The sequence below is a fragment of the Mycteria americana genome, chromosome 7, assembly GCF_035582795.1.
Source record: "Mycteria americana isolate JAX WOST 10 ecotype Jacksonville Zoo and Gardens chromosome 7, USCA_MyAme_1.0, whole genome shotgun sequence".
Classification (NCBI taxonomy): Eukaryota; Metazoa; Chordata; class Aves; order Ciconiiformes; family Ciconiidae; genus Mycteria; species Mycteria americana.
The window spans coordinates 7,523,860-7,539,606 of NC_134371.1; the positions used below are offsets into that span (position 1 = coordinate 7,523,860).

General features: G+C 35.9%; 1 protein-coding gene across 7 annotated transcripts in view; it reads left to right on the forward strand.

Annotated features, from left to right (window-relative positions):
• Positions 1 to 15,747, forward strand: part of NLGN1 (neuroligin 1) — a 315,570-nt gene that overhangs the window by 105,083 nt on the left and 194,740 nt on the right. For all 7 annotated transcript variants that reach the window (XM_075509050.1, XM_075509051.1, XM_075509053.1 and 4 more), the window contains one exon: positions 6,671 to 6,823. In XM_075509050.1, coding sequence (XP_075365165.1) covers positions 6,671 to 6,823 — 153 coding nt within the window. The remainder of the gene's footprint in view (positions 1 to 6,670; positions 6,824 to 15,747) is intronic.

The window sequence follows — 15,747 nt, forward strand, 5'->3', positions numbered from 1 at the left end:
ATTCAGAGCTCCCATGTCCATTTCTTCTATTACACCTTTCCTGAAGAAAGATCTTTCATAGCAGCTTCTTAGATCAAATGCCTGGAAAGTATTCTGTATTGTGTCACTCAAACATCAGAGTCTGATTAGAAAATTTCATTTTAAAACAGTGTTCAATAATCTGACTCCCATCTGCTGCTACATGTCACTACCACAGTATTGCGGTCCAAACCTTGCCAGCACAAGCACTGGAATTAGTAATCAAACTTGGATCTCTGGTATGTGCTGCAACCAGTAGACCAGGCTTAATTAGATCATTTTTCATTTTTGTTTTCAAAAGACCCAAAGGCAGTAGTGCATATTACCAGCTAATGATCTGCAAATTTGCTGTTTAAAAAATGAAGGTATTTTCAAATTCTATGAGGGTGAAATGTGTGAAAAGTCAGAAATTATATAAATGTCTTTTTCCCCCCAGTCTGGTTGCATTCTTGTTTGTGTAACCCTTTCATATCTACACTTGAAATTGCTTACCTGTTTTTCAAAAAGTCTTGAACTACTTGAGCAGGCACCAAAAACAAGAGTAGCAAAAGCACCTGCAAGCAGTGAGCATTGGGGCTTTCCCTTTTTATAGCAGTGGTGGATTTGCCTATTTGCTGACAACGCAGGTAAGCAATATCTAGTGTAGATGCAAGATTTAACTTTAAGTTGCTCAGCAGTTGAATAAACTGCACCTTCCCCAGTCTAGAAAGAAGGCTTGGTTTAAAAAACGAAAATATTTTAATCTTAATATCTTATCTCAGTCTTAATTTTGGTAAGGTAATAATTTAACTTGATTTAATTCGGCTGTAGCAAAAAACAGTGACTCTTTATGCACTCTTAGTTCCCATATGCTAAAATGCTTAGCATGACTTACAATACAGCAACACAAATCATTAATCAGCCTATGTACTCAGGGATCAGAACTGGACTTCTAGGTAGTTAGTGCTGCATGAAATATCCATGAAGGATTGCTCACAAATGAATCATTTTCATCCACCATTGTCATACACACCTTACCTAGTGCATCAGTCTGTCAATCTTAGATCCTTATTTAGTCCCCAATGCTATTTGAGCATCTCTCAGTTTTTAATGTATTCAGTCTCACAGCATCCCTCTGCGATAGAGGAATGCTATTATTCCATTTTTAGAAATGAGGAATACAGACACTAAGTTTGAGGAATGCAGACACCATGTCCATAGTAAAGCAGGGAACTGAGAGTACATGCCCCAGAAACGGGGCCTGCACTGTAATTGCTAGATGTTTCTACTCTTCCCTTCTCCAGCCCAATCTCTCCTGTGAAACAGGAGACAGATTAGGAACAGATGTTGCTGTTTGTTCACAGGCTGTAACTGTAATGATTCTGGTCATTTAGACTGATGCTCTGTCTTATAGGGGCTATTGGACTTCATCGACTGAAAGAAGTTCTTGGTCCAGAGCATGTTTTAAATCAAAACAAACAAAAATCCACTCAAATGTTAAATTGCTAATGATGCAGAATGCATCTGCAAGTCCCTTCTTATGCTTAACAGACTGTAGCATCATTGGCGCAAACGAGCAGGTTTCAGAATTGAGGATCTTCTCCAAAAACCCCTATCACTCCATTAGTATTAAAATAGACTAGGTTGCTAAGTTTAGCATTTCATCTGCTTTCAGCTGTCGTGGTAAGAAATAGGGAGAGAAACAATCTTTTAGTCTGGCACTAGTTGTACATTTTCGGACTTCAGAGATCAGTAAACAGCAGAACACATTTGTCTACCTCGCAAAGCAACCACATGCTCCAGCCTTAATTATAGCCTCTAATGAGTTCCAGCCAGGCTGGAGTAGCACAGATCTTACTACTTTGGGTGAACTTGTTGACGGATACACACAGACATACTCATGATTCCTGTTCATCCTGTCACCCATTCATGTTAGTGCCGTGATTCCAGCTCCCAAGTACAGGTTCCAGTGTCACTTGCATATTAAATTTTGCCAATTTTCCCTTTTCACTGAGAACCTCAGTTCAGATTATGTTGAATTTTTGTAGTGATGTTATTAATACTTGAAAATGTGCGTAGTAAAAATTCTGACAGACCTTCAATTTATGCATCTCTTCAGGGCTCCATTATACTTTTAGCACTGCCAAGCATAGCTTGTACAGTGAAGAGTCTGTCAGCTTTTGCATTTCTAACTATCATCTTTTAATAATTTAAAATTACTACCTACCTGGCTATTGAGGTCCTACCCTAATGAAACTCTGCTCCAGATGCTTACCTGTAAGAGCATAGGCCTTTTTTAATGTTAGATTATACATTCATGCAGTCCTCCATCAAGATCTCAAATCACTTTCAGGTAAAGGTAGTGAAGTGTTCGAGAGTGCACAAAATAATCCATTGGTTTGACAGATACAGAAACAAACAAAAAAAGGAGATAATTCTATTTGTCTAAAACTTGAAGTATGCTGTATTTTAAAATACGAAACGTGTCTAAAACCTCACTGCCACTCCTAACAGAATTTCAGTAGTTACTTTAATAGTGTCAGGACATCTAGTTTTGTATCACATGTTAAAAACATGGCATTAATTGATGTTTACATATTAGTACTGAGAAGGGCACTAGCTTATTAAAATAGCAGTGCATCTATGAGGCATCTGATAGATGCGAACTGAAAGGCCAAATGTTAAAAGGCTTTTAAATGAGTAAGAGTTGCACTTATTGGTATCATGCTCTACTTAAATATTTTAGGACAAAAGCTTACAGAAGAGCTACACATATATCCATATAATATTCTATGTAAGGAACACATAGGTTTTACAGTAACCAATCTAAAAGTTTTCCACTGTCCTTGTGCTGTTTCATGTTCAAAAAACAAGATTTACTTAATACTCTACATCAAAATGTCACAATTTTTCATAGTGTTTAGAGAAACACTGCTTGTGACATCTGTGCTAAACGAATTGTATTTTTGTGCTACGTTATCTCCAGGTAGGCTTTCTTCCCTTCCCATTTCGGTTGTTCCCTGCCAATTATACTTGTTAAGTCACGTGGGCAATTCACATCAGCTTCAAATGTCTGAAGCTATAATTATGTTTTGTTATATATGACAATTGTGACTGGTATTCACAGTCAGACCCAGTTCCCTGTTGCGTGATGTAACAAACATAGAATAAAAGACAGCCCTATTTCTAAATTGCCTGTAATGTAGTTAAGACCAGACATAAAAAGTAGATGCAACAAACATTAGAAAAGTACAGAAGAGAGGAAATGATGGAACTCATAATAAGAAAGTTCATGTATATGTCATATAAATAAGATCATTCTCTGCCATACAGTAAGACCTACTTAGATGTTTTATGAACTAGCAATTTAAACCAAACAAATCACAGCACTCAAAGTTTATCTTCTGTGGGAATAAAAACAGAACAGAGTTGAATTTGGGAAGGATTTTGAACAGCCCTATCCCTGCATGTGTCTGAAAATATTCACGTGTCTGCTTTTCAATTGAAGCAACACTTAATAAAATGCAACAAAAGGTACAGTACACAACTAAATTAAATCAGTAGGTAAATCTACACTTCTTGGCAGACATGTCACGTTTGCACCCCAGTTCTTCAGGCCTGTTCAGAATGAGCTACTTCCACGAATAACTGTTAATCTGCATCCATGAGTAACTATTAATATCTGTGAGAAAGTGTAACTACAGTTTACTGAGACCACTCCACCACATGCACAGAAAAGACTGATAGCAGCTTGTAGGAAAAAATGAAAGACTTCTCAAATAATTTAGGATCGGGTTTTGAAAAGTATCTGAGCGCCAAAATCTCAATTATTTTCTTTGTTGAGTTGGACACTTAACTCCAATAAGCACTTTTGAAAAGTGCATCTTTCTGCCACTTTTGTACCAATACGGGGTTTCTCCTCACAGAGTATTTTCTTAGTACTTCCTCCATTTTAATTTTGAGGGATGATAGTTTTCATGGGGGAACATTTACTCTTTTTCAGGTAAGAATCAGTTCTTGATTATGGTCTGATTTTTTTGCTCTCTTCCTTTGATCTTATTTAATAACATCCACTAGTTAATAACATCTGTACTTAAACAGTACTCTCCCAGCTGAATATTTGCACCTTTCTAATATTCCTAGCTACAGGCTGCAATTGATATGAAACCACTGGCTGTAAGACCCAAATGTAGTGATCTCTCTTCTTCACAGGAAGAGCTCCATAGCTTCTGTATAATCCATAGCCCAAAGACCCGCTAGCCTCAGCTGAATACTGCATAACCTTACAGGTGTCTCCAGTACTAGATTACTGCCTGAAAAACAGGCAGAAGCACGATTTTTCTTTTGTAGAAGGGATTTCTCTTAAGACTGATGACTTTGGCAAAGCAGCATGAGGAAAATTCATACTGCAAGTCATCTGCTCTGACATGGCACATAGGCAGAGCTGAAAATTAGTCTTTATCTGTCTGTAATCTTTACAAGAATTTGTAGTAGGAAATAACAAAAGTATGGTATAGACAGAATTTACTCAGAGAATCACTTCTTTATATGTCAGGTTTTACTCATGAATGTGTGCTTCCTTTCCCAGATAAAGGACACCTTTTCTAAATATCCCAATATTATTTTCCAGATAAACAGGCCAGTACTACCAACATTTCATTACTGTTCACAGTTGGTGCTCTGTAATTCTATGTAATTTTAATTAAAGAAGAATTCTGAGACAGTCTCCCCCTGTGCTACCGCCAAGCATACAATTAACTGTGTACAATTTCTGCTGGGAACAGTCACACAGTGATTTCAGATTAATAATTTATTATTGCTTCCATATTTGTATCAAAAAAAAAAAAAGAAGCATAGACTATGAACAAATGATCTACTGAAAACAGTATATGATTCAAAAAGACTTTTTCCTCTGTGTAGATTTTAAACCTCGGGAGCTCATAATTCTATCCCATGGACAATGAAGATAAATAATCTCCTTAGCTTTACACTCTGAAAATTGCATGTTGGAAAGCCCTTACTATATGCTTGAGTGAGGAAAGCAATATAAGCAATTTCATGCACAACCTTTCATCATCCTTTTGGTCTTGAATAAGTGATTGTTCTAGTACTTCTAATATTGAAGATCCAATTTCTGATCTTGACTGTTCTGGCATTTTCTTCGAATTAGAATCAATATCAAAATAATAATAGCAACTGGCTTTCAATAAACAGACACGTCTGTGCTGATTTTTTCAGCAAATTCAAAAAGCAGGACTTTTTGTGTAACCGCCCTCACCTAGTTGTCTTTACAGTCCTTCAGAAATGATTCAAACAATTCTACAGAGAGCTTACTTGAAAGCATCTTAACTAAGATTCCTCCAAATCAAAGTATTAAACCAATAGATCTGAGATTTCTTCAAACGCTGAAGTGAGTAATCAGGGAAGTCACTTGAATACTTGTCATATTGACAAAAAATGTCTTCAGATCAGAATATGCAGTACAGTTCCTCATTGGGAAGTTTTCGTATGCTCTCTTGCTATTATCTTTCTTGATTTTTATGGTATACCCTGTTTGGGCAGTGGAAGACTCAGGCACCTAGGAAATGAGATCAAAATGCAATTTAATCCAGATGTAAAAGTTTAAATTTACACCTTAGATGATTCTTTTCCAGTCCAACAGAAAAAATCTTCAAAAAACATGCATTATCCCACCACTAACTGTTGCTTTGAATTGGTGCTTAAGAACAACTTTCCTCACAAGGAGCAGTGGTGTTCAGATATTTAAAATTTTATTTCGAGTAGATGCATCAGTTTGCAAATAGGACTAGTTTGGGGGGGAGGGATACCCAAATCAATGTCTTCATTAAAAAGAAACTCAAAACAATATGCCAATATCTAATTTTGTTGTCTAAGAGAATGGTAGAGCTTCTAAGATGTAAAATTGTTAGCTGCATTCAGTGTTACTTTTGAGAACCTTAATATTTGTTTGAATGCAGGGTGGGGATTTATAAACATTGTTCCAGGCAGCTATTTTTTCAAATATAACATACAGTCTTTTTCACAATTTAGTAAAATAGGAAGTACCCACGCTCCTTAAACTTCAGGCTACTCAGGTACAAATAATATCCATTTGAGGTCTAAGTGTTAAACAGCTTCCAAGTACTTTTTGAAAACTTGGACTTCAGACTTATCAAAAGACAGCTGTTTATACACCCTTTTTATAAATTATTGATCTTTCCGTACTGGAAGCAATCAACAATTTATGTATGAGCAGAAATCTTGTTTATCTTAATATGGTGAATTGCCTTTAGCTAAGTGAACAGAAAGATGGACTGAGCTTTCAGAAGTGTTCAGACTTTGCCTAAATGAGCTCACACTGATGTTAGTAGACATTTTATGTCAAATTCAGCAGGAACAGAATCGGACCACTGTCCCATTGCATTTGAGCAAATGTTACCATTTCCAATTCCTTTCTGCTTTTCTGAGGCCAACAAGTGTTTCAAAAATACAAACTTTAGTTACAAGCAAGCCACAATGAAACACTTAATGCCCACCTGCCCTTTTCCTTACGTAAAAGATGTTGCTTGAGAAACACTTCAAGAAAAATAACCTCACTAAAAAACCTTAAAATATTGCATGTATCTTTTTTGGTACTTTCTTGAGATAAAATGTGTCTTAATATTTTTTCCAGACATTCGGGACAGTGGGGGACCTAAGCCTGTGATGGTGTATATTCATGGAGGGTCCTACATGGAAGGCACTGGAAATTTATATGATGGCAGTGTTCTAGCAAGTTATGGGAATGTGATAGTCATCACAGTCAACTATCGCCTTGGGGTACTTGGTAAGAAGCTTTCAGCTTTCCATTAATCCCTGCTATCTGCAATGCAATTCATGTTATACGTGAGAATGTATTTAAACAAACAAACAAACAAGCCAAAGAACAACAACAATTGTTTTTGTTTTCTTTGTCAAATAAAAGGTTTGTATTCCGGGGATGAGATATTATGGCATTGCAAGTATTATCTGGAAGAACCTGCTGTCATGCTTTTAGTGGTATGAAACGGATGTTACAGGTGTTTCCATTGCTGAGCTGTTCAGACAGAAGAGTTCTTTTTTTTTTCTGTGAATAACAGTGATGTTTTACTTCATAGACAGGTAAATTAGATTTTTAAAAAAATGTTAAGTCATAGACAATAGGGTTTTCTGTTGGAAGAAAGAGTCTAAGTTTTGATTACCATGATTGTTTCATACTTTGAAAAAGCTAAGGAGGTTATGGAAACATTATTTAATAAGAGCTGTACTTTTTACCTATTTGTTTTGGGCTTCATTGTGGTTTTGAAAAGTGTTATTATAATTTAAATACCTCCAGTATTTCTTTTCTAGGCCAAATTAGAGACTGAGTAGGGTTACTTTTGACTGTTTCAAATACAGTGAATAGGATATGCTGATGCTGTTGGTAGACTTGTGCGGTGTTCCTCTGGTAGCTGGTATTTCTAAAAAAATATATTTTGCTATTTGTTCAGTGTAGTCACATTCATGATACAAGTTTGCCAGCTCTTGAGACAATAAGATTGTTGGGTTTTTTTCTTCTGCATATTCTACCGAAATGTTGTATGCTAAGACTCCTGAAAGCAGGAGTTCAGTTCTGGGATATTATGGAGGTCAGTACAGTAACTTCAGAATACTTACATAGGTATAAGGGTATTCCCTGTGACATCTGAAGTGGTGGGATAAGCCACGTGTCATTCACAGCAGTGAGTTGGTTCTGAAGACCAGTCAACTTTATTTTCAATTCATGGGCATTAGCAATGTCTGCTACTCTGGTTTTCCTTTGTGTGGTAATTTTATTTCATCATTGCTCTATTTCTTTGTGCTTTGAATTCAGTTAGCACGATCCCCAAATTCATTGCTTCTGGTTTGCTTGTCTGGGTAATTTTCTCCCAACAGTTTCATTGCTGTTAAAAATTTGACATCTGAATACACTTTAATTGTGGGGGGAGGGAATGGATTTTGACTTTAGGTTTTGAAACTTAGTCTACTAGAGTTGTGTCTTACAAGGAACTGAATCATTTCCAGAAGGATCATAACTATTTTTTTGCTGGATTTATCTCCTTAGTGTCCAGTTGGAGGTTTCATTTGTGATGTACTTCTTTAAGCAAGGAAATTCTGATGTTTTGTATGTTTTCCTCCCTCCTCCTGTCTTCCAGTTTATATAGTGACTTTATTCCTTGGGCACATATTAGTGGAGCAGTTAATAATCTGTAATCTGTGCCTCTAATCAACATTTTATTTTTACACCAGTGCTCTTGTCTTTGATGTTTCAAACAACATTTATCTATATTATACGCCAGTAGGGTATTCTGTCCAGTAATACAGTATCCATTATCTGAAAGCACTGTGTATTTTTGTAAATTATTTAGTCTAATTCCTAAATCACTTGTAGTTGCAGTGTTTGAAAGGGCTAGTTGCTTGAAAGATGAAAATTAATTCACCTTCGTTGATGGTAATGGCTTTTCCACTTGCAATTTAACACCGATCCCTGAGGTAACCCACTGCTAACATCTTACTGAGCTTAGGAGGATTTCATTTGTGTTCATGCTTTTGTGGTTCTTTGGACTTTGTGGTCTTTACAGAGCCTCAAGGGGCAGAGAGCTAATTTTCTTTTAAGTGGGACCTATTACAGTAAAACCTCTAAAACTTACACTAGAATCCAGTGATTGGTATGAATACTTGAAATTACTTTCAAACTAACTAAAATAACCCTGTATAAGGCTTGCAGGGTTTTCTTAGTAAAATAAATGCACCTGTTAACTACGTGTAGCAGTCGTTCATATATTTTGTATCTGGTACAGTGCTTATCTGTCATGTATTAAAGAAATAATGATGACATATCACTAAATAGGTAGCGTAGAAACACGCTAGTAATCAAAAAAGAAAATTTGCACAGTTTGCATTTTTTCTGCCTTCCTTTGTGTTTCCTGGTCTTAAGATAGCCTCAGAGTAGAACTTTTGCATAATCATATTAGGTATTAACTTTTACTTTTGCTGTTTTGAAACTCTTGTTCATCACTTTTCAGCAGAATGTTACCCTTTGCAGTCACGTTAAATGAGATATGGTTTTACAAATACATAGCTGACAAATTCTCAGCTTCCCTTATCTGATCACATCCCGTAAGGTGAGAGGTTCAGCTTCACAGTCCATTGCCTGTGAGACACCTAGATCTCACTTCACTGCTGTGTAAAATGCCTGGCTGTACAGGGAGAAGTAATACAGGGATTTTTTTTCACGTGAGAGGATGTAGGGACAAAAGAACATCTATGTTCTCACTTTCATATGACCTTTGTTGGTCTGGGTTTCTTGAATCAGTCTTTGTGGATATATATCTTAATATAGACGATCCATGTGAGTCCTAGGAGTTCTGCTGTTGTTTCACCAAGTTCGCACTGTGACATTTCTTAACAAGGAAGCTGGTTAAATAAATGTTTAGTGCTGCAACAGCAACATTTTCTTCCAGACCAATAGCGATGGGAAGGGAGGATATGCTGTGATACTAGATTCTTTACAGTGCTATTATTAAGTCCACAGTAGACAGCTTTTGGTGCAATTCAGATTATTTTTCTGTTTATTCTGAGTTGAGACAACTTTCGTCCTATGGACTAATCTGCTCGAGGACCTGCATTTTATGGAGATGCAAGATTTGCTTCTAAATAAAATGTTGGAAATTGCTTAAAAGTGAAATCCATTTGGTAAAGAGAAAACAATGATAAAAATTAAAGAAGTGTGGAGCAAGTGCATTTAAAAACCAAACAAAACCCCAGTGAGTTCCCTGGCTCAATTTTGTCTTTTAAACAAGTCTGAGAATGAATGTCTGTTAGAACCTTTCCTTAGATAAAGATAAGATGGAAAGGAGAACTGTTTGCCCTGGAAAACCAGGGACTACTGAATAAGGAGCCATTGGAAACAGACTATTTATATCTTCTTTAGATTCTCTTTAAATGCAAGTCTTGTGCAAGCAATCTTGTCTAGTGAGGAATACTGCGCGAGTAGTCTAATACCATTGAAGGACAGCATAGAAGTAAGTGCAGATATATTTTTATGGCTTGTTTTTAGGAAACGACAGATATGAAGACAAGTTTGGATTTTGAACTCAACTAATTTGAGACTTCAAATGTTTATTTAAAATATCTCCAACTGGAAAAAAGCAGGAGCTTTTTATTTAAATTTCATAAAAGAAATGTAAAAGGATTATAAAATGAGTCTATTTAACATCCAGAAAAGATCATGATAGACAGATTTAATACTGCCAGTGCTGTTTTCTGTGTTCTTTCTTATGAAAGGTTTCTTTAGAAAAGGAGAATGCTTTGGGTCAGCATTGGCTGCTACCCCTTTTGCTCTCAAGAGGGGAGAGAAAGGAGAGAGCTGGTTTATGCTAACTGCGTCCTCATTTCTTCATTTTATTAATTTACACTTCTTGCTCTTGATTATCTTTTAACCACAGGACTTTAATAGAACTGAAAGAAACATTTTTAATGCAGCTCACAAACTGAACTCGAGGATGGAAGAATGATTCACAGGAATCTCTAGGTTAAGCATTGCTTTAAATTTCCCATTTTTTCCTCTTTAAGAGGGAGCGGTTTTCCCTACAGAAACAGTAAATTGTCATTCCAAAGGTCTGGATTAAAAGGTGGCAGTAAAGAAAAAGGAAAAATTATAAGTATTTTGTATTTTCCATTTGGCATTCTAAATAACGTCTGCATTGGGAAGGCAAACGTTCTGTAACTGTAAGACCTTAATTTATGCCAAAATGGAAGCACACCCATAAGTGAGATTGTCTTGGTTATGCTTTCTTTAATTATAAGCAATTTTCCCTTTTGAGGAGGGTATAGGAAGTGTTGCTGTCATTTAGTCTTGTATTTATATTGTCACCCTTTAGTTGGAGGATATTGACTGGGATTACTGAGTAGAAAACACCTATCCAGGTATTCTGCCACTTCCATTTTTTTGCCAGTTTGTACTTTTAATGCTGAAAGTAAAGTCGCTGCAGCACACTGTTTGAAAGACCTGATATCCTTATTCTTACTAGTACATTATTTCCCAAATAACTGCACTGAAATCAATGGGGCTCATAAGTACAGTGCTTCCCCTTGTGACAGAGACTAGTTGCCCATAATTTGAAATGACGCAATGAGGAAAAAGGGTATTGGAAAATTGCTACTCGTACACAGAGCTTCTTCTGAGAAAAGCTATTCTTAGAAGAGGTCTGTTGTGTTTTCCAGCCCAAACCTCAATTTTTCAGTAGTGTGTTGTGGCAGCTGGCTATGTTGGGCTGCAACATTCATGTAAAATAAAACTCAGAATAGTGAAAGAAAACAGAACAAAGCAAAAATACTGTCGTAAGAGCCCTTTCCTACTTTTATTAATGACTGTTAGAGCTTTATGGACGATGTAGTGACAGAGGATGAGTCGTCTTATGCCTTAACATGTTTTGTTGCTGTGTGCCAGAATACATTAGGAATATACATTAGGTTTGAATGTACATATTGCTTCTATGCAGAATCATGCCAACCAGCAATATCTTATTGGCTAAAGAGGTATGTGAAATATAAGCATACAGCCCTGCACTAAGCGTTGGACAATCTGTGCCAAGCCTAGCATTTCTGCCATTATCCATATTTCTCTTCAGCAAGACATTGCACATTCCCAACAGGCAAAAAATAATGCACAAGCTTTCCTTTATGAGTAAATTTATGCACAGAAGTTTGTTCCCATTGCTATAGTAATTCCAGAATGTAGCCTAGTGAACCTTGTCATGGGATGAAGAATTATCTAGTTGACTATTTGCAGGACTGAACACAGAGATGAGAATATATTATAATGAAAACTAATTCAGAACAACTTGGAAGTACCTGCTCATTTCAGGAGTCTAATTCCATTGTGATTGACTAGAAGGTATTGTCTTGTTTTGTTTTGATATTTTTCTCTTTCTAAATAGAATAACATACCATTTTCTTTTTCAGTGCTTTCAAATTAGATCTATTTTTTTCAGTGTTAATCTAATTTGTCAAACTGATCAATCCTTATTTTGGTAATTATTTACTTTGTAATGTTCCCATCACATAGTTTGGGTTTTTTTTCTTTTTTTCTGCCTTGCTCTTGTCTTTATTTTGACATCATGGTAATACTACTGAAAATATTAAACAGAGGTTATCTTTCAAATATGTTTCAAAGTCATATATGAAATTTAGACATAACCCTTTCAAAAATTGCTTCATGTCAGATTAAAAAAAGCTTTAGTTAACTTCATAAAGATATTGTGATGAATTAGTGCCCTGTGTCGCTTAAGCATTTTTGCATATATAATCTATCATGTTCCTATTCTGCAACCTGGAGAGTTGTCTTTCCTCCTGAAAATAAGCCACTTCACTAAAAGTAAGCATCACCCCCTCACACCATAGTGACTATTCAGTGAAAAATAACAGTGGAATAAGAAGGTTTATGTTAGTTAGATATCAAAGGAGATAAAAAATGTAGCAAGATTCTTTTTCCTACATTGCTTAGACTGTGGGGTTTTCTTTTATAGTCCACAATTTAATATCCAGTAAAACTGGGAAAATGTTTGATCATTAGCGTCAGTGACAAGCACATCCATTATCTTTTTATGAAACCTTTAAGGTACTGTCAGGAGATGGCATTTCATTCCAGCTTTGCTGTACCACCAAAGGGTCTCTGATGAGCCTTTCTTCTATTATCCATTTCCTAACATGTTTGAGTAAAAATGATAGATGAACAGAAGATTATATATTATTGCCTAATTAAAAGTACATTACATTGAAAGTAAAGATGGGAAATTAATAGCAAAACACATCAAAATGTGCAGTCAAAAATCATTCATTTAAGTTTTCTGAATTGGAAGAACATGCAGAGAATGTTAATTCATAAATACTTTTAGGGACCCTTGGCAGCTTCATAACAAGTCTCCTTTAGATATACGAATATTAAGTTGCTTATAAATGAAATTTTAACATTTTGGGACTACGCAGTAGGGAAAGTGTCCAGAAGGCCTTATCTGATCCCACCTTAGCCTTGGGCATCACTGTTTCTTGGTATGAAGCACTCCAAATGAATTTGATGCTAGATAAATAGAAGAAGTTAAGACAGAAAGCGTACTGCAGTTATCTATTCCCTCTGGTGGTGTACTTCACAAGGTCTGATTTACACATGCTTAGAATTCTAAAAATGTATTAGACAATTCTTATTTAATATAGTAGGTAACCTCAGGTCAGCCCAGTTTGCAGGAGGCCCAAGCACAGATCGTCTAGATTTACAGTGTCCTAATTTCATAGCTCCATTAATAGAATTAGCATTCAGATCTCAAACCTGCTGTAATTAATGACATTTTAGTGGCTTTTTTGTGAGCTAGTACCAGCCAAAGGGAGTCATGTATGCAGTGAAGCAGAGAAAGGAAGATTGCCACACTTGAATCTGTACCATCAAAATGACAAAATGGACTTGTGGTAAACAATAGGTTATTGATTGGATATGTTTAAAGGGTCAACTGCAGTGCACAGCAGGCAAGATATTTATGAAATGGGAACCCTGAATATATAGTGCACTTTTAAAATGAACCATTTCTTTTCTATTTGTGCTTTTTCTAGCACAGCAAATTGACATTATCCATCTGCTTGGATAGGTGGATACACACCCGCTTCTCTATTTTTTAGGGCACAAAGACATCATTTTGTTTGCCATTGAATAGGTTTCTATCTTGGTACAGGTACATTTTAAATAACAGGTTTATTCTAACGTTTGTCACTAGACTTCTTTTTTGGTAAACAGAAAAATAACAAATAACAAACTTTAAAACTATTAATTTTGGCATAAGAGCAGTTTGTGTCATTTCTGTCAAGAGAAATTACTTTTTGGTAAGATAAATTCCCTTGATCAATATTTAATCATATAATAAAAGTATTCCAGTTTTTCCAAATAGCAGATTTATCTTTGAGAGCATAATAAACTTCAACTTGATATTTGCAAAATAGGAAAGAAAAAGTGTTCACTGATGACAGATTATAGACATCTTATTGCCTCAGAAAAAAAATCAGAATCTTTGACCCTATTATCCTACATGAAGTTATTTGTGATTTTTATGATCTAGCTATGTGTAGCTGCCCTCACTTTCCTCTAAGTAGTATCTGACCAAATTACTTTTACACCATCACTGATCCCTGTGCAAAACCTCCAATCTACAGTACTACAAATGTTTCAGGTATACAAAATAACTTGTATTATACACTATACACTGTCCTAAGCCTTTGGTTGTCCTGTGATGGGAGACCTGTCAGGAAGCCAGATTTGGCCTCATCCTTAGAAGCAAACAGAATTTAGGCTGCTCTGCATTTGCCAGGATGCCACAGTTCCCAGGAAAGGATCTGTCTGACTGCAAGCCAAGAGATGGGGATAAATTAGGATTTTCATGCAATCTGTATCTCACTGCAGAGCGTTCCAACACTGAAATAATCCTCTGAGTTTCCAACATGCTGATTTTCAACCAGGGCAGGAAGACATTAAGAAGTACGCTACAGCTCAGCATCTAGGTTAGATCTGTGCCCGGTCTTGGTGGGCCAGGCACTCTTCACTCCTGAGTTTTACAGTGCTGTAATTCATGCCCAGAAAAAAGGCAAATGAAGATTCTCATGACAATTCTGGTAGAAGTAGCAGGACAAGTAGACAGCATACTTCTGAATTCCCAATTCACTGCATTTAATTACATGTATTAAAATAGTCCCAAGTTTTCTGAAGCTTAAATGAAGCACTTCTGTATACTGTGGGGCTTTGAAAGCAATAGATAACTTGACAGGGATTTCCATTGCAAATGTTGCTCTCATTTTTCACACATTTCAAATGCATAACATTGCTCAAGTTTTATGTTTTTTCGTGTGCAAATTAGTTTACATATATAGGTACTAGCTCAAATACTGTTCTACCTCAGGATATTTTTGAATCAATTGAAGAAGATCTGTGTTTTGTGGTTGTAACAGCACTTTTTAATCATTCAAAAGAGTAGTGCGAACAATAGATCTAGAGGACCAAATCTCTCTTGGCAGCAGTACTGGCAAGAGAGGCTCCTAAATTTTTTCTTCTGTTTAATGGGTCATCCATGTGTAAATGCCTGCCTTAGCCAACGTAGAAAGTTCTACAGTAAAATGTAGCAATTTGCATTACTTTCCAACGGAGAATATATAGAAGACTGCATTGTTTGATATACTGATTTCTTGCATCCCACAATGTACTGGCAAATAAATATTATCTTGGTGAAAACTGAATTTGAATACATTATTACACGAAAAACTGCTAGATGAAGGCCTATGAAAGACCAGAGGAAATGATATATATTGGTTAACATCACTTATTAAGCAAAGTATGAAAATTGCCTTCAAGCAAATATAAATTATAGATACCAACATATTTGTAGAAGTATTTTGAGGATCTCTTGTGTTGTATATGTTGCAAGCTAAATATATTTTTGAAAAAAGAAAGATTACTTTTATATCTTAATTATTTGAACTATCTTCTTCATGTTTCAGGGGGTTTGTTGTTCAAAATGAGAAGCAAGACAGAAATAAAACTTACTGAGGTTTTTCATTGGTCTGCAGTAATTTCTCACTCTCTTTGTGCAAAGAATCTAATGACATAGAATCAAAAAGAGGTGAGCAGACTTTCTCTGAGAGACTCGCTACACATTCAGGAATTCTACTGATTTTAAA